General features: G+C 41.2%; 2 protein-coding genes across 2 annotated transcripts; one reads left to right on the forward strand and one right to left on the reverse strand.

Annotated features, from left to right (window-relative positions):
- The first annotated feature begins 212 nt into the window (after nt 1-212).
- C10H2orf69 (chromosome 10 C2orf69 homolog) lies at nt 213-5,673 on the forward strand. The gene is made up of 2 exons (XM_074548244.1): nt 213-613; nt 2,258-5,673. The coding sequence occupies exons 1-2, from the start codon at nt 293-295 to the stop codon at nt 3,095-3,097; spliced, it is 1,161 nt and encodes a 386-aa protein (XP_074404345.1). The 5' UTR covers nt 213-292; the 3' UTR covers nt 3,098-5,673.
- A 2,238-nt stretch (nt 5,674-7,911) lies between these two features.
- Nucleotides 7,912-17,389, reverse strand: TYW5 (tRNA-yW synthesizing protein 5). The gene is made up of 8 exons (XM_074548245.1): nt 17,167-17,389; nt 16,153-16,307; nt 13,126-13,195; nt 11,882-11,926; nt 11,269-11,406; nt 10,571-10,658; nt 9,987-10,103; nt 7,912-8,304 (listed from the first exon to the last, which is right to left on the reverse strand). The coding sequence occupies exons 1-8, from the start codon at nt 17,242-17,244 to the stop codon at nt 8,048-8,050; spliced, it is 948 nt and encodes a 315-aa protein (XP_074404346.1). The 5' UTR covers nt 17,245-17,389; the 3' UTR covers nt 7,912-8,047.
- Between the last annotated feature and the right edge of the window lie 319 nt (nt 17,390-17,708).

Consider the following 17,708-nt stretch of genomic DNA (forward strand, 5'->3'; position numbering starts at 1 on the left):
GCTGCCCCATCCCGAGGCTCCCTCAGGGCTGCCGGCTCAGGCACCGCCCCGCGGGAAGCACGAGCGCACCCTCTCCCTCGCGGCCCCACGCGCTTCCCGCCGCCGCCTTTTGAACAGCTTCGTGACGTCATCGAGGGGCGGGCGCACGTGCTACGCCCCCTGCCGGGTCCCTCCCGGGGAGCCCATGGGCGGGTGCGATGGGCGGGGCCGGGGACGGGCCCGTTCGAGGGGCGGGGCTGGGGCGGTGCGCAGGCGCGGCGCGCGGGCGGGCGGCGCGCGGAGCGGTGCTCCCATGAGCCGGCGCTGCCGCTCGGCCGCCGCCGTGCTGCTGCGGGGGCTTACCGGCCCCGCCGCGCTGTGCCTAGGCAGCGCCATGAGCCTCTGCGGGGCGCCGGCCGCCTGCGCCGCGGGGCCTGCGGGCGGCGGCGGCGGCAGTAGCAGCGGCGGGGGATCCTCCGCGGCGCGGCTGAGCCCGCCGTGGCTGCGACTGCCCGAGGTGCCGGGCGCTGAGCCGCACCGCACCAACGAGCTGCTGCTGCTGCTGCCGCCGGCCCAGCGCGGCCCGGCCGCGACGCCGCAGCACCACGTCGTGTACTTCCCGGGGGACGTGCAGGTACGGGGCGCGGGGCGATGGGGGCCCGGGTGGCGGAGCGGGAGCGGGGAAGCGGCGCCGGAAGGGCTGTGCGGGTGGGCAGTGCCCGGCTCCCGCCGCGGCCGTCGGAGCATCTCGCTGCTCCGCACGGTCGGGCACGGGGAGCGGGAACGGGCCCTTCGGAAACCTCGGCTGGAGCAGTAGGGGAGGGGAGGAGAGGAGAGTCGTCCTCACAGAATCACTTAAGTTGGAGATCACCGAGTCCAGCCTATGACCAACACCACCACACCTGCTACCCTGGCGCCGAGTGCCATGTCCGGTCTTTCCTCCACCACCTCCTGGGCAATCCATCCTGTCTGTGAAGGGTGCTTCCTAATGTCCAACCTAAACTTCCCCTGGCACAACCTAAAACTGTGTCCTCTCGACGCCTGAAAGAAGACACCGACCCCGTCTGGCTACAGTTCCTTTCAGGGACTTAGAGCGAGCAGCAAGGGCTCCCCCTGAGCTGCTCTTGTCCAGGCTGAACGCCCCCAGCTGCTCCTCACAGGACTTGTGCTCCAGCCCCGTCACCAGCCCCACTGCCCTTCTCTGGGCTCGCTCCAGCCCTGGAGCGCTGCCTGAGGGTGACAGTGACAGGGATGGCAGTGTCTGGAAGTGTGGCAGAGAGTGTCAATGCCCGGTTATTCTCCCCAGGCAGAGCACCGTGCAGGTGTATGGACATCCCAGACCCTGCCCTTTGGGAATTCGACAGGCACTGACACTTTCTCAGCCTGTCCTGAGAAGGCACCTGTGGTCTCTGGAGTTGGCGAGAAATTGCAGAGACTGAAGTGCTGTCCCCGAGCATGTGGTTATGTGTTATCTCTAACATAACATGTTCTGGTGGCCAGCTAATCTCTATTGTCATTACTGCTTCTCAAAAGCAGGGGTAGTGCCTTCTTCTTCAAGGGAAAATGGCTTTCCCTTCTGCCAGGTAAAGAGGCAGCATTTTGTGGGTTTTTATTTTAAGGATTGGGATGGCCTATGAAGACTTGTCTGTTTGCCATTCTTGCATATGGCTTCATTATTCCTTAGTAAAATAAATGAACTGGTATTCTTTGCCATTAAGATTTCAGACATGAGGTTCATTCAAGACCTGTGGTTTAATTTCTTTCCAAAAATGCCCTCTATGCATGTGAATAAGGCAGCAAAAATTTCCTACAGCTGAATGAGAGGGGATATTTTTGTTTCTGCATAAAAATCCAGAAAACTTGCTACAAAGTTTTAAGTCTGTTTTTATTTTGTAGTAAGATAATCAGTATTTCTGTAGATAGAGATAATACAGTAAAATTATGTATTCTGTGTCATACTAAGTTGAATAATACTTTAATTTTCTTTTGGTGTGAAGTCAACAAAAATTATTAATATTGTCATGTGCTGACTTTATTGTATTGATCTTGGGGGTATTAAAAATATGTTGTAAAAATATAAAAGTAAGCAAGTCAAAATATACCAGTTTCTTTTATGTGTTTCTTGTTGTGCAAACTTAGAAAGTAGGAGCCTCTAATGCATGGGGTTTTTTTACAGTCCTTTCTGTAAAAAAGTACTCCTTTCTCCTTTATGAACAGGAGTACATTGAAGCTGAATCTTTTCACAATGTAGTAATGCTTTTTTTTTTTAATTTTTCAGAACTATCATGACATCATGTCTTGCCACCCAGAAAACTTTCAGTGGGAGCACTGGAGTTTTGAAAATGTTGCTACCATACTGGCTCGCCGGTTCCCCAATAGCTTTATTTGGGTCATAAAATGTTCTCGAATGCACCTGCACAAATTCAGCTGTTATGACAATTTTGTGACAAGTAACATGTTTGGAGCACCAGAGCACAGCACTGACTTTGGAGCTTTCAAGCATCTCAGTGCTTTGCTGGTTAATGCATTCAGACTCTCTCAGAATATTCTGCTGTCCCAGAAAAGTGTGCACGGTGTCAGCAAGGATGCAAAAATAGCTGCTTGTAAATCACAGCCACAGTCTGTTCCTACAACAAATGGCTGCTCCTCCAAAGAAAGGGAGAGAGATTGTGAATGCTCTAATAATTCTGCTGCCAACGTCATGGTCCCCTCTGCTGTAGGTGCAGCATCCTTTACTTTGATTGGCTTCAGTAAAGGCTGTGTGGTTTTGAACCAGCTGCTTTATGAGCTGAAGGAAGCCAAAACAGACAAGAATACAGATGCCTTCTTAAAAAACATAAAAGCAATTTACTGGCTGGATGGTGGTCACTCGGGAGGAAGCAACACTTGGGTTACTCACCCTGAAATGCTGAAAGAACTTGCAGAAACAGGAATTAAAGTTCATGCTCACGTTACACCTTACCAAGTGTTTGACACAATGAGGTCATGGATTGGGAGAGAGCATGAGAAATTTGTACACATACTTGAAGAATTTGGTGTGGAAATAAATGATCAACTGCATTTTGCTGATGAAGTTCCCTCCTTAGACAACCACTTCAGAGTTCATGAAGTATTTTGAGACTGTATATATATGAACAATATATTCTTTGTAGAACCACTTTTAACACTGTAAATGTTGTCATCTAGATTTTCAGCTTTGAGCAGACGCTTTCTAAACAGAATACTAAATCAGTTCTGTGTTGCTAATAGATGCTATATATAAATTTCTGTAGCATAAAAAGGCTTATTGGGATCCCATAACTATAACAGATGTTGATTTATGATTCCTGGGAAAAAGTGTTATGAAGAACAATCCTATGCATGTTTTTTTGTTAAATGTGAATATTTATTCCTAAACTGTTGGCAGAATTTTTAGTCCTGGATGTCTAATATATACTGCATTTAATGGGACTATAAAGTACTTGGGAATTTCAGATGTGTCGATACTTCAGTTGAGTGCTTCCAGGGCTAAAATTATTGCTCTTTGTCAATAACAGATGTAAGGTTAGTTTTTTGGCTTAAGGAACTTGATTGTAAGAAGAATGTTAGTTATATATTTTGTGGAGACTTGTTTTATTAGGTAATTAAATCTTCCAGTTTTGTAACATTTTTCCTGTTTGAAACAAAGTCACAAATACTCACCTTTGGAATAATAGTGCCAATACATTTCTCTTCCTTATGTGCGCCTCGCCATTTCTGTCACTCTGAAGTTTGATGAATGAATTGTGTAGTATCTGCTAGTGAACAGCCATTTCACCTGGGGGTTTGAAAATTGTGATGTAGCTATGTTAAGTAACCAGGAATGTTGATTAGGGTGTAGCTTGTTCCGTGCTTCAAGATGCCTTGCTGTTGCTTTGCTAACTTCTGTAAGGACCAGCAGTGATACCTTTGTTATCACTTACAGGGGTGATGTCCCTACCTTGGGATGGCAAGGTTGTACTTGGTAATTGCTGCATTGATGTTGCTCTTAATCAAACCATAAGCACATAATCTATTACAAGTTGCAGTAAAAAAAAATTCAGACTGTCTTGAGTGTAGCTCTTTCAAAATGCCTCAGTTTTAAAATCTGTTATCTCCTTTAAATGTACTGTAGTAGTTGCTTCTAGAGCCATCCAAAAACCTTCTTTTTGGAGCCTATTTTTTCCTGCAGAAAAAAGCCCCTCTAAATAAAAAGCCAGCCAGATTTGATACAAAATATGTCATCTGGTTCAGACACCAAACCTGAGTGTACTTAAGAAAGATATACTGAAAGATGGACAATGATGGTATTAATGGAACTTTTCTACTGTTGCAAGTAATTTCCCATTTAGCTACAAAGCTTAAAAATCATCCTTAAAGACAACTGCAACTATTAACAATGAACCAGTAACTCCAAATGGTTTTGGATTTCCTGGAAGTATAGGAATACAAAAGCAAGTTAGCAAACCTCTGTGAAGATTACACAAACAATTGTGGCTAAGTTCTGAAAAAAGGCATTTTATTCAACTTTGGCTGTATGTTTGATGGCTTAGTGACATCTCTGCCCTGCTCCTTGTTTCCCATGACTCTTACACTGTGGAAAGGAAGTTTCTTCTATTGGCATCATTAAAACTTATAAGGTTCCCTGTAGACATCTTTTGGCAGAAATTGTGCACATCAGTGATCACTGAATAATGAGAAAAGTGTGTTGTACTCCTAAGAAAATTTTCTTAACACTCAAAAGATTAAGGGTGATACAAAGGATTATGCATGCAGTGTGCACCTTACAATTTGAAAGAGAACTCTATCACTAATAATTAGATTAATGTACCTAGTTCATCAAAAGAAATCTGTTTTAATTGATGGAGAAAAGTGCAATATGCGAACAAACTCTAAAGAACCTGAAATTTAGTTCCATCTGCTTTTTTATTTTAGGCTGTTTCTTGGAGATTACATTCAATCCTATTTGTTGATTACCATCTTAATAGGCTTATAACAACTTCTTAATTTGTTTCAAGGAACATTTTTTCCCTTTATGGTCCTTTTGATAATATTTGCAGCATACAGCATATGTGAGGAATTTTTCTGTAAAGGAAATATGGGTCACCTAAAGAAGTGGTTTTAATAGAAAGCCTGCAAATGTCTTGAAATATATTTAACCATCCCCTTACAAAATAGTATTTTTAAAAGTAAACCAACAAAAGCCCCAGAATTTTCTATTGCTTTTGCTCCCTCAGTTTTAGACTGACTAGGCTAAGTTGGGTGTGCTAACACTTGCCCAATCTAATAACACTGCAGATCACAGACCAATTTCTAAACAATTCTGTGCCTGCCAAAACATCAAAACTACGTTGCTGCAAGCTTTTGGAAATAGCTATTAAAATATTGACATTGTCTTCAAAAGTTTCTGGATGGCTGTCCTGTTAAAATAATACTAACCTGTTTGATGGAGGCTGCCTACAATAACTGTTAAATAGGCTCAAGTGTTGCTGCATTACTTTGAAGAATAGGCACTTTGTTGTAAAACTAATCTTGTTATGAGACCTCGTGTTGTGGAGGGAAAACTGACTGGTTGTTTTTCATTCTTTAAACAGCTGTAGTACTCTGTTGGAATGTGCCTCTGTCATTCATTACAATGCATGCTAAAAATAAATTTTGCAAACTATGTAGAAAATAAACTATTTCTAATGGGTGAAACCACTTTGATGTGAGTATAAAACCATTAAACAAGGAATGTGCAGTTTTGTGGATTAAGTTTTAGCAGGTGTTTGTGGAGACCTAGTTTTAAAAATCAGATTTATTTGATGACTTGTCTTCAAGGAAGCTTTGTATTTGTGTAGTCAGCATCCATAATTTTAAAACAGCTTTCTGGCATCTCACAAACACAGGAAAGCTGGCATGAAGCAGTCAAGGGTGGGACATTTCTGTGTTAGGATAAAATGGGTCATAGTTTGCATATGCCCATTTTTCAACATTAACTTTAAAGGCAGTTTTTAATAAGCTTAGATGTAAGTGCCTAGAGTTAGGTGGCTCTCCTGCTAATAGTGCTGTAGTTCAAGACACTTCTGTTTTCTAATGGAGTGAGCAACTTTACACAGTCCATAGCACAACCTAGTAATGACTGGTGTTCTTGTATTACATCCTTATTTCTGGTACATTTTGAGACATGCTAACATGTACTAAACTGTAAGCTGCTAAATTCTTTTTAAAGCAAGGCTTGAGTCTATGAACTTGTCCAGATGACTGAAATAATTTTATTTTGTATGAGTCTAAAATACTAAAAAGTTTGATAAACTTCTTTCCATCTGAGACTGATTTAGTCAGATCTCTGCAAATGCAAAAGTTGGCAGCATGAAGATAAAATTTACACTTGAGTGTAGAGGGGGCTTGAGAATACCAAGCTGCCCACCTCCCTTTTGTGAATGGAGACCCAAGGAATGGCAGGAGGCACACAATCAGCACAGTAATTCTCTGTACCAGTACCTTGAGAGGCTGCTGGCAGCTAGAATGATGGCTGTGCAGGCACAATGCTGGAACACAGCTTTCTTGAGCCCTGCAGGCTCTCTGAACCTCTCAATTCAGTCCTAACACACAAAGAATATGCTCTGTTCACCTCTGCAATTCAGACTGGGCCCTCGACATTACCAAGCCAACAAAGCCAAGAGGTTACCCCAGCCTAACGGGCAGAGAGATTCTGTCTCAGCAGTATGCACAAGCAATCCTTGTTCCTTTCTGAACAAAAATTTTGGGAGACCTATTTGTGATCCCAAATTGAAATTCTACCCTCAGAACGTACAATGATGCCCGTCAGAATCGCTTGGCTGGTTCCATTCATGCTTATTCATTGAGGTGGCCGGGTGCCCATTCACATGGTACCAGACTATTTTCACTGTGTTGAACTGCCAAGAGGAACAGGTTTAGAAGAATAATCTGCACAGTGTTCAAGCTCCTGCTCTTCTGAAGAAAGCTTTTTTCCAGCACTTTTTTAACACTACACATTTATTTTGTCTAAGAGCTTTTGACAAGTTACAATTCTCAAAAAACGTTGCTAGAAGTAACAGACTGACCTAAGTCAGATAAATGCTGCATTCCCCAAACAGCACAAGTAGTAACATCAGAGGTGTTTCAAAGAAACAATGCCTAGCCTATCCTCTTTGTCAGATCCCCACCTTTATTTCACAGGGCTTTTGTACTACCATCTGCTGAAAAAGTAACCTACAATGCCTAAACAGCAGGCTCCATCCCAAAAGGTGCTATGCAAACCCCCTTTCATATGATAACAAAACAGCCCAAACAGGTTTTGTGTCTACTCCACAACTATGAACTCCACTGCAGATAGCAGGACTGTGTCTGAATGGATTTGTGGGCTCATTAGTGCCAAGTGTTTCACAGCTGCAGGAACAGCAATGCTGTCTGACTGCACTCAGGCAGTGACAAAGAAGATATTCCCCCCAGTGACACACTACTGAGCTAGGAAAAGGGTAAACCATTTACATTGCACTCAAGCTGCTGCACAATTCTAAGTGTAATCTGGCATGGCTAGTTTTTGCTTTTTTTCTCATACGCACTCTGTCTCACTACAAGGGGGAAGAAGAAACTCCCTACACTAATTGCCAGGTTATCACTTAAAAAGAAACCATGAGCATTACAGCTACCACCAATGGCTTGCTTGGACCTCCTCAGAAACCACTATGGCTTTGCTAAAATTTAATGAGGCTGCATTCACAAATATGCGCAGTTACTTCTAAGCATACATGCTGTCAGCCCACATACCAATACTTTTGTTCGGAAAAATTTAAGTAGAGTGTTCCAAAAAAGTACAGTTATAAGTAGAGGCACTGCAAATGTCTGTCTCGTTATAGAAAAGAGACCATCTCCAGATCAAGCAGACTGTGATTGCACATGAAAAACTAGGAACAAAATCTACAAGAGGAATTTTGTTATAAAAGAATGTTTATTGACAGTTTTTATTGGTCTCACAACAAGTGGATGTAAGTACAGATGGAGAGTTTCCATACTAACATACAATTTTCTACTTGCAAGGAACCTTGCTGAATTGCAGTGTGTTGCTTTATCCATAATCATTCCTGTAGGCCTTTTCTTGGATCCGTAACACCATTCTCCGAGCATAAAAATCCCTGTATTCCTCAGGTAGTTCTTCAAGTGTTTTCAAGGCTCTGTCCAAGATCTGTATAGCTCTAGAGGCTGCCATGGGATCTTTATTTCCATAAGTGTCAGTCTTATCATAGGACTCAGCAGGAAGGTGCTTCCAAAAGACATTCAGTGCCACTCCAAATTCCTCAGAAATTACATTATGGAACCACAAAGCTGTAGAAAGAACAGTGCCTAAAATAAAAATTACTGTCCAAAACTTCCATGTGACTCCAAACAAGTGTCAGAATTGCCCAAACTAAATCTAGTTAAGGAAAAGCCTCAACTACTGTATTTTTCTTTATTTATAAACATCCATGTGAATGTATTGCATTGTACCAAATTTAAGAAGTTTTTCAGGACATTTATGCTAATCCATAACTTCTTATAAAAGTAACAGTTGCTGAAGCACACAGGTACTCAAATGTAAGCAAAAGATAAGCATAGGGTGAAAGAAAGACACCTTCCCTTGCTCTCCTCCACTCTAAATGCAGGTATCTATTTTCACTTAGTCCCTAACCTTGCACATGCTGTCCAGGCATTAATCTAAACCACCAGCATCAGCCAGCTCACCCAGGCAAAGTTGCTAATCTTCTCATAATGAAGGCATGAGGTTGTTCAGCTGAATCATCGTGACTGTGGTAAGGAAGCCAAGATATCTTTGCTTCATTGAGTACATTTAAAGAATCAGTTTAATATGGTATATTTAGGATATGTGTATTTTAAGGTAAAAGTCTGAATGCTGTGTTTATTGCATCTTATTTGCCTGTAGGTGCTGAAGACATAGAAAAGTTTATTCTGAGAAATAAACATGAAGTTTCTTCCAGTTTAGGAAGAGAAACTGCTTCTACCTTCTTCATAATAACCACACACATTCCTCCAAAAACACGTTCTTTTTCAGTGATATGCACTGCAGGATGCTGACAAAGCACCATTCTCTGAACTCAAAAACCCCAATACTCCCCAGTCAGTCTTAAGAGAGCTGAATGTGACTCAAGTTTGACTCCGCTCACCCACTGGCAAAGGCAAACGAGTATCTGGACTTCATAAACAGAAAACAGGGACGCTGACATCAGCAGCAGAGTGACATATAACTGTCTAACTGTAACCAAAAGTTTATTCAGGAAGAAACAAAGGTAAGTTCAAAATTAAGTAACAAGTCAAAGGCTAAGAAACTATTATAAAATAACTTCCTAAAAACTTACTACCTTCTTGTTGACTGACCTGATGATGTAAAAGTGACAGGGTAAGTCATATCTACTGCAAGCTCACAAGGAGTTAAAATAAAATCAGTAACAAGGAGGAGTCAGTAGGAGTAATTCAAACGCCTTTTCCTGACTACCAGAATTTGTCATGTCAGCCCAGGAAGCAGTTTTCTGCTTGTGCAGAAAAATTATTAAGACTTGTGTTTCCATTCCCCAAAGATGATTATTAACCTTTAGAAGGTCCAATAACTTTACCATCCATAATTCTCATCAGACCATGTGCCTCAAGTGCCAGAGCTACAGAAGAACAGAAATTTTATTTCACTCAAATTCTGTCACTAAAAAACTCAGGTCACTGAAGTAATTTCAGATTTCAGAAGTTAAGTTTATAGTATTAATCTATTAAGACACAAATTCAGGAGCATAGAGCATACACTTGAGGGAAAGTAAGATTTGTAGGTAGATATAATAATACTGTTTTTCAGGTTAATTGAACAGTTGGAAGAAGTAAATTAGTTTTGCCAACATTGGCTTTCAATGCTCCTACTTATAACAGAGAAATGCTTTAACAATCTCTTACCATCTCCAGAAATCATAAATTAGAAACAAGACTGTTTAATACCATGCCATGGTCAGGAACTATTTACTGCTTACCTGGAATAAATAACACATCTCCTGCTTCCAAAACACACTCATAGCGCTTGGCTTTCACAAAAAGGGGATATTTCTCCATGTCTGGGTTATCCACATCCAGTACCTCTGATTTAGTACCTAGGAAAATTTCAGTGAATAAATAGTCCCACTCTTCCAATAGTAACAAAGCATTATCATATTGCTGGAGATGGCAGTTCTTGAATCAAATTTAGTCCTGGTTTATTTCTCAAAACCAAGAAAACCTGATGGCAGCCCTCATTTATTGAAAAGGTGTTCTCCTCTTGTCTGTACTTGTTCTGTAACTGCAACCTTATTAACACTAAAACCCCCTTTTCCTGAAATCTAAAAAACTATTTTGAACCCAGACAGAACATTTTACTCCTTCAGTTAGGTGTTGAAAATAATCAGGCAAAGCTGCTGTTTTCCTTAGCTTTGACTAAAGCACAAAGAATCAGAGTTAAAGGAACAAATTATATTCTTTTATAGCGAGTCATCTGTTAGTGATTATTTTCTACAGTGCAACAGTTGTGAGCTGAAAAGCTAAGATCACCAAACTCCAATCTAGATACCCGTGACATGCATACCTGATAAGTATAAATACGGTGCATCTCGAGGACTGTACAAAACAACTCTTTTTCTCCCTGTGACTTGGATTAAGAAGTTGTCCATCACCTGGGATGAGTGTAATAATAGAGATGTCAGCCAAAAGTTGATTGAATAAATATACAGACTTCAACTGATGTAATTATTAGCTTAAAAAAGAATATTAATAAAACCTTCACATGTTAAGAATTATCTTATAAATAAATTTATTCAGAACTCACTGCACAGTGTTAGAAGACAACCTTATTTGGAATCTATTGCATTGGAGCCAGAAACCACTACAAGCATTGCACAGTTGGCAATGTATTGTACAACTAGAATTTATCCTAATCTGGCCATTACAGTGAAAAAAAAAAAAGGAAAGCAATGTTGAAGACAAAAGTGTTTAAAGTTACTGTATTTCAGATTTTCTACTAAAACTCAAAACAGTTTAAAAAAGGGAAACAAAATAAAACATCCTTTAATCTTGCAAATCTGGCATTTGACATAAACCCAGTTAAGATATTATGCCTAAGCAATGCAACATTTAAAACTCACCACAGAATGTGGTTCATTTTACTGTTTCAAAATATGCGAAGTTTGTTATTATTCTCTAATCTTTGACAGAGATTTTCACCTTATCCTCTCAATTCTGTAATGCCATCTGCAACATTTTATGCTAAACCCATGTATTACCTACATCATAATGTGTCCATAACTGTAATCCAGCTGAGCTGATGCGGAAGACACTAGAGAAAAACTGTTCCTTCTCAAAATACTCTGGAATATGAACATCTTCTGCTAAAGTAGGAAACTGCTTCCTGATATCTGCAATATCCTGAAACAGAAAGGGCATAGAGAGAGAACCATCTATGCGCATTTAAATGGGGGAGCACTTCACAATCATTTCCAATCACGTGAAATGGAGTTAGAACTTCAGCATTGGCAAAAACCTGAAATCAGCAATGTTTTTCAGCACTGACTTGCCAAATGCCATTAATAAGAACAGCCAGAGAGCTTCTCTTAACCATGGCTGCTAGGATTCACACTGCAGGAGCAATTGATCAGCATAAATCCTTTTACATTAGTTTACAACAAAAGCTAAAGAAAGGCAGTTTAGCAATGTACTCTTCAGTGGCCAGCTCAGCTCCCATGCAACAGCAACTATTCTAGACACATTAAAGTACTCTGACCTAAATCCAGTCAGATTCACAAACCATGTGACCCTAAGTAAGTTGTATGACAACAGACTTTAAAAAATATTTCTAAACTGCAACTTTACAATATTAGACCTGTAATCTCCAGTAACTTACCTTCCTAACATCTTCACCCACTGATCGCAAATAGTACTTTTCATCCTTAAGTGAACACAAAAAGAGAATTATTTGGGGTTTTTTAATAAGAATTACCAAAATACATAAATAGAGAGCTTATATTTTCTCATTTATCTAATGCAGAATTTCATGAAAATATGGTACAAATAAAGGTCATTTACAAATTCAGCTACTTTGTTATACTGCCATTTACTGATCCCTGTAGAGGGATACAGGATGAGTAAATAAAGGTGGTATAGAATGTAATCTTACCCCCTAAAGAGTTGCAGCTGGGTCAATTATTAGGCTTAGGAGCAGGCCTAATTTTAACAGGCCACACCTGTAGCCAGTAAGAAGAGTGGTATAAAAGAGTGGATTGGGGAGACCTTGAGTCCTTTGGCTACTGTCAGGACAAGGAAGAGTCAGTACTTAGAGGAGCTGCCTACCAGAAACATCAATCAGGTATGAAACTCTAGCAATATGGAACCCTTACACTGTAATGACAATAAACCTTTGTAATATAATGACAACAGATCCCTGCAGCTCATCTTGACAAAAGGGAAAAATAAATTAACTGAAAAGAGAAGAGTAAATAAAGTGTGGGGAGACTGGTTAACTGCTTCAGTATTGCTATTACTGAGCAGACTCAAAGTAAATGCTGATTATAATTTAAGTTCTTCAACATATTGATGCAGAAAATTATTTTATTGCCTTCAAAATTTACAGCAACCTATGCAGCATAAAAGGTAAAAAAGCATGTCTCTATTCAAAACTATTTGCTTCCTAATCACAGTTATCTGAAAAATACTTAGGCTGAACAATGATAAGTAGAGATAATCACACATTTGCTACTCACAAATTATGTTACAATATATCTGGATTTGTATTTTAATAGTCATCAAATTCTAAATATCTTCATGACATTTTCTTGCAAACCACACAAATTATATGGTTATTATTCTAAAGCAAGGTTTTATTTCTAAATTTCATACTGGAATTTTTGCTCACGTAAGCAGTTTTTTGTTAAGAGAAACAGGATGACTGAAGTTAACCACACTGTAGACATGCAAAAAAAACTTCTGAGAATTACTTCTCATGTGTTTTCCTTTGGCATCCACACACAAGAAAGTTAAATTTAAGATCAAGTCTTTTCCTGAAGTAAGACTTTAAATTACAGTTCATCACTTTTCTCCAAATACCAGCAAAATAACCAACAGAAGAAACTGTGACACTAAGGAAATTACCTCAGTAAGAAAGTACTCTTTATGCTTGACTTCAGCTGCTCTTTGCACAAATGAATCAAAAGGCAGAGTTCTGAAATAGAAATATTTGAATTTATATCATGAGTCAGTGTAACAACACGCTGTCTAAACTCTACATTTATAATAAGCTCCCTTACCATATCAAGTGCAATGGCAGATGCAATAGGCTGCTCTCTTATTTTTTTTAAATAATATGATGACTAATCAGTGTTTGCAGCAGGTGTTTGAAGAGTTCTCCCAAGACAGAAATCCTACTCTTAGAAACTTCTGTTTTAGTGACTTGTTCCAGTATATATCCGAACAATCCTGTAGTAGCTGAGGCTGGAAGCACCCTTGGAGCTCCTCCAGCCCAAGCCCCTTGCAAAGAGCAGGGTTCACTACAGCAGCTTGCACAGGACAGCATCCAGTTCTGTTTCATGGATCTCCAAGGATGGAGACTCCATAATCTCTCTAGGAAACATGTTGCATTTGTCCCACTGTTTGAGTAACCTGGTTGTAAAAGTGTGTCTGTGTGTGTTAAAGGGGTTGACAGAACTTCCTGTATTTCAGCTTGTGCCCATGGCCTCTTGTCCTGTCACCATGGACCACAGAGAATCTGGCTCCATCAACTGTTCATTCACTTTGTTGAGATCCCCTCTTGAGTTTAGGAGTTCTGAATGGTCTGAGTCACAGAACAAAACATTTTCCACAGTCAAATTAAGACTCAAACTGTGGCAATACTTGCTTAACTGTTTAGGTGTGTCATTTTTAGGCTTGTTTACTGTACCTTTTTATAAATTTTATTAAAGCTCAGCATCAAGAAAACTCTAGCAGGGAAGATGCATGTTTGTATCTATGCATTTTCTGCTATGAATTTGTGCAGGAATACAGGTAATTACCTTCATTTGTACATCTATAAAATTTCAGTTATATGGATTTTTTTTAAATATATGCTTTCTCAGCTCCTCAAAACACAGGCATCTCAATATTTCTAATGTTTCTTTGCAGTTTTCCTTAAATGTACTAAACACAGCTTCAGAAGATTCAAGAAGAGTAACTGGGCATTTAGAGCTGGTTCCTTTGAAGTCAGCAAGTGTGTTACATATTTATCTACATAATGGGGGCTTTTCATGCAGATTACAGATTTTGGTATCAATTGATAGCTGAATGGCAAACCAAACACAATCAGCAACAGGACATGCATTCATTATTATGAATTCAATGTTACATTCATGCAGCTCACCATCTCACACTAAGTGTAGGATAATTAACTATTGCATGTAAATATCATTTCACAGCAACCACCAAGTACCCAGGGTTAAGAAGAAACCATTCTCAAGCAAGATTTTTCTTGATGCTGTTATCTTTTCTACTAGAATGTGAACCTGCATCTGACAATACTTAAACCAGTTCTCTAAACATTTTAGGCTTGCTTGGAATAGGCAAATACAAAACCCACTGAAGTCAATGGAAAACCAAACAAAACCCAATGCTCTGACTTCAGGCAAACTGTTCTATCATGTCTGCTGCTGAAGAAAGAGCACAGCTTTCACTACAGCTTAAACTGATGCATTTTGGTGCTACCACAGCTCTGCCCTTGCTATCTGCCCTCATCACCCCATCTCCCCCCTTACAGTAGCACTGGCACTCATCTGACCCCCATGTGAACCTGCTTACAAAGCTAAAACAGCAAAAAACCATTCAGATTTCTGCAGCACATCACAACCTGGCTGGATGAGTTCCAGAACCAACACAAAAACAGGGCTAGGAGCATGCAACTCACAACAGAACTGCAGTAGTACTAATGTTCACCAGTTTAAACTAATGGAACTGCATGTTGAGTCCTCAGAGTTTCTATTCTTTCGTTTCTACTTACTGTCCCTTCAGATTAGCATGAGGGACTTGCTGTGGAAAAAGTCAAAGTTTCCTGAATTTCAAGTGAAGTATGTGAAAGTCCTGACACCTGCTTTAATGAAACACGATCAGAGCATCAGAGAGTCCATTTGGTTGTCTACAAACTTGCTAAAGCTAAGACTTCAGAACAACTGTATGTGAACTCACAGCAAGGTATACTTAAAAAAACCTAGAACAGAGCAGGGATTATGAAGAATGGAGATAAGGCAAAGTTATTCAAGTTCTCCCTAATTTCAGAGATTCAGTAGTTCATTATGCAGTGAGCAGAATGCATCATGGTTGTAATTGGTGTTTATTCCCTGAACAACAGGCTCCACTCTGACTTGTGGCTTGTTTACAGCATATGCTCCCACCTGCTTAGAAGTTTAACACACTGAGTGCATCCTGTTCCCACCTGGGGAAAACAAAAACTGCTAAAATTAAGGCATTGACCCTTGAAGACAATCCAATGACTCAGACTAGATGAACTCTGAAGAAATGTTCTGGCAGTTACATAAGAGAAGCTCCAGAGGAGATCAAGGTTTTTTGTGGCCCACATCAAGATTGAAGAGCTGGTGAAATGTGTGGTATCCAGTGGTCTGAGCATTCTGAAAGCTGCATATGGTAACTTTGAAAGGAGCTTGGATTTAACTGGTTACACCCTTTCTGGAGTGGAATACCATGGCTGGCACACACACACCAGCATTCAAAGGGGATCAGACACACAGTGAGTCAGAAATTGCCACTATTCAATAACACTGAGAATGCACCACATAACTACAACAAATACCAGGCTATCAAGCATAGATATCAAGAGTGGTTTGGTTTGTTTTTAATGAACATCTGCAAATGCCATACTCAAATTTCCTAAAACAGTGCTCTGACAAAATACCTTTGCAACACTTCATGACACCATTTTAAAGGTGCTGTTTGGCCCCTCATTTCACCCTCATTGTGTTTATTCAGGCTGTAGAATTAACAGAAGAGGGAGAAAAACCCAGGACAACCCTTTGACACATAATGTAATGTTTTCACAAACTATCTTCCCATTCCCACCCTCAGCTCCAAACAGATGCACTGTGTCTGTAAGTTACAAGCACATGCCTTTAAAATGTAAGAGGCTTTGGAGTGAAGTACCTATACACAAAGTTCTTACTGAGGAAATCCATCTGTGGCACTGCAGAAACATGAATCTTTACTTCTTTAGATCCTTCAGCTTGGCTCAAGTAATCAGTTGTCCATTTGGTGGTGCAAGTGCCCAGTTCCAGTCCTGTCAGCACTACTGGCTTTCTCTAAGGAACAACAACAAAATTCAGTGGTGAATTACCACAGCATCCAACAGAAAAAAAAAAAAAAAAAAAACAGAATGAATCTTTCAAATTACATCGAAGGAAATGTTTCTTTGTAATTGTTGTAAATGTTTCTTACACAAGGTTACAACTAATCTGTTCACAAGCAGTGTGAATCAAATGCTGAAGGTTGAAACAAAATGCAGCAAATTATGGAACTGTTTCTCTATTAACTACATGTTCTTTCCTAGTTGGGCAAGGAAGGATATGGAGAGGCAGAGACAATTATAGCCCACACTTTGTGCTGGGGCCATTTAGGAATCCATCCAGATGAAGAACTAGATTTAATCCTTCTAGCCAAGGCTTAGCACAAAACATGTAAAAGCTGACACAGTGAAGGTGCAGCCTGTGAGCTGTGGTGATGCTGTTATGTTCTCATGAGAGAAAGAAGTTCTTTCTACCTGTACCAGGTTCCTCGCTGCTCACAACCACAAACAGGTTTGATCCAGCCCGCACAGAAAAAGCAGAAAGACACTTTTGCTTTTAATTGGATCCTCGGAGGGTGGGGAGGATAAAACAAGAGATGACAAAGCAACAAAACTAACGATCACACTTTTTAACCACTGCCAAACGTACTGCACTCTTACAGAGATCACCAGTCAGAACTTGCCAGCAGCTCAGACAGGACCTGCCTACAGAAGCTCCTTGCTCCTAAACTCCTTCAGTAGATCAGGACACCTTTCCGGGAACACCCAAACGCAAACCCTGGGGTTGGCCTGCCCCAGCAGAGCCCGCTGAGGGGGAGTCTCCGGACACCGCCTGCCTTGCCCTGTGTCGCCGTGGAGGCCCGGCCGCTCCGTACCCGCGGGTAGATGTCCCGCAGGAAGCGCTCCCGTGTCACCCCCTCCAGCCGCTCCACGGCCTCCGCCCGCCGCTCCATGGCGCCGGCACCGCGTCCGCCCCGCCGCTTCCCCCGGAAAGAAGAGCCGCGCAGAAGCGTTCCTGCCTCGCCCCCTGGGCAAGGGCCGGGACCCGCGGATCAAGGAATTGTCAGGGTTGGAAGGGATCTCTGGAGCACCGAGTCCAACCCCTGCCATGGCAGGGTCACCTGCAGCAGGTGACACAGGAACATGTCCAGGTGGGGTTTGAATGTCTCCAGATACAGAGACTCCATGGCTTTCCTGGGCAGCCTATTCTAGTGTTCTGCCACCCTCAATGTAAGTAAGTTCTTTCTCAGGCTGAGGTGGAGCTTATTATGCTTTAGTTTATGGCCGTAACTCTTCGTCCTGTCACTGAGCACCTCTGAGAAGTGTCTGGCACCATCTCTCGGCACCCGCCTTTGAGGTATTTCTGTGCATCCATGAGATCCGCTCATAATCTCCTCAGACTGAACGGGCCCAGCTC

Source organism: Zonotrichia albicollis, chromosome 10 (assembly GCF_047830755.1).
Source record: "Zonotrichia albicollis isolate bZonAlb1 chromosome 10, bZonAlb1.hap1, whole genome shotgun sequence".
NCBI lineage: Eukaryota > Metazoa > Chordata > Aves > Passeriformes > Passerellidae > Zonotrichia > Zonotrichia albicollis.

Bases quoted from the DNA above. Each gene is read 5' to 3' on its own strand.
- C10H2orf69 (XM_074548244.1), top strand. From the start codon at position 293: ATGAGCCGGCGCTGCCGCTCGGCCGCCGCCGTGCTGCTGCGGGGGCTT. The intron at 614-2,257 runs GTACGGGGCGCG...TTAATTTTTCAG, and splicing joins ACTTCCCGGGGGACGTGCAG to AACTATCATGACATCATGTC.
- TYW5 (XM_074548245.1), bottom strand. From the start codon at position 17,244: ATGGAGCGGCGGGCGGAGGCCGTGGAGCGGCTGGAGGGGGTGACACGG. The intron at 11,927-13,125 runs GTAATTTCCTTA...TGTTCACTTAAG, and splicing joins AAGAGTACTTTCTTACTGAG to GATGAAAAGTACTATTTGCG. The intron at 8,305-9,986 runs GTAAGCAGTAAA...TTCTTTCTACAG, and splicing joins AGATGTGTTATTTATTCCAG to CTTTGTGGTTCCATAATGTA.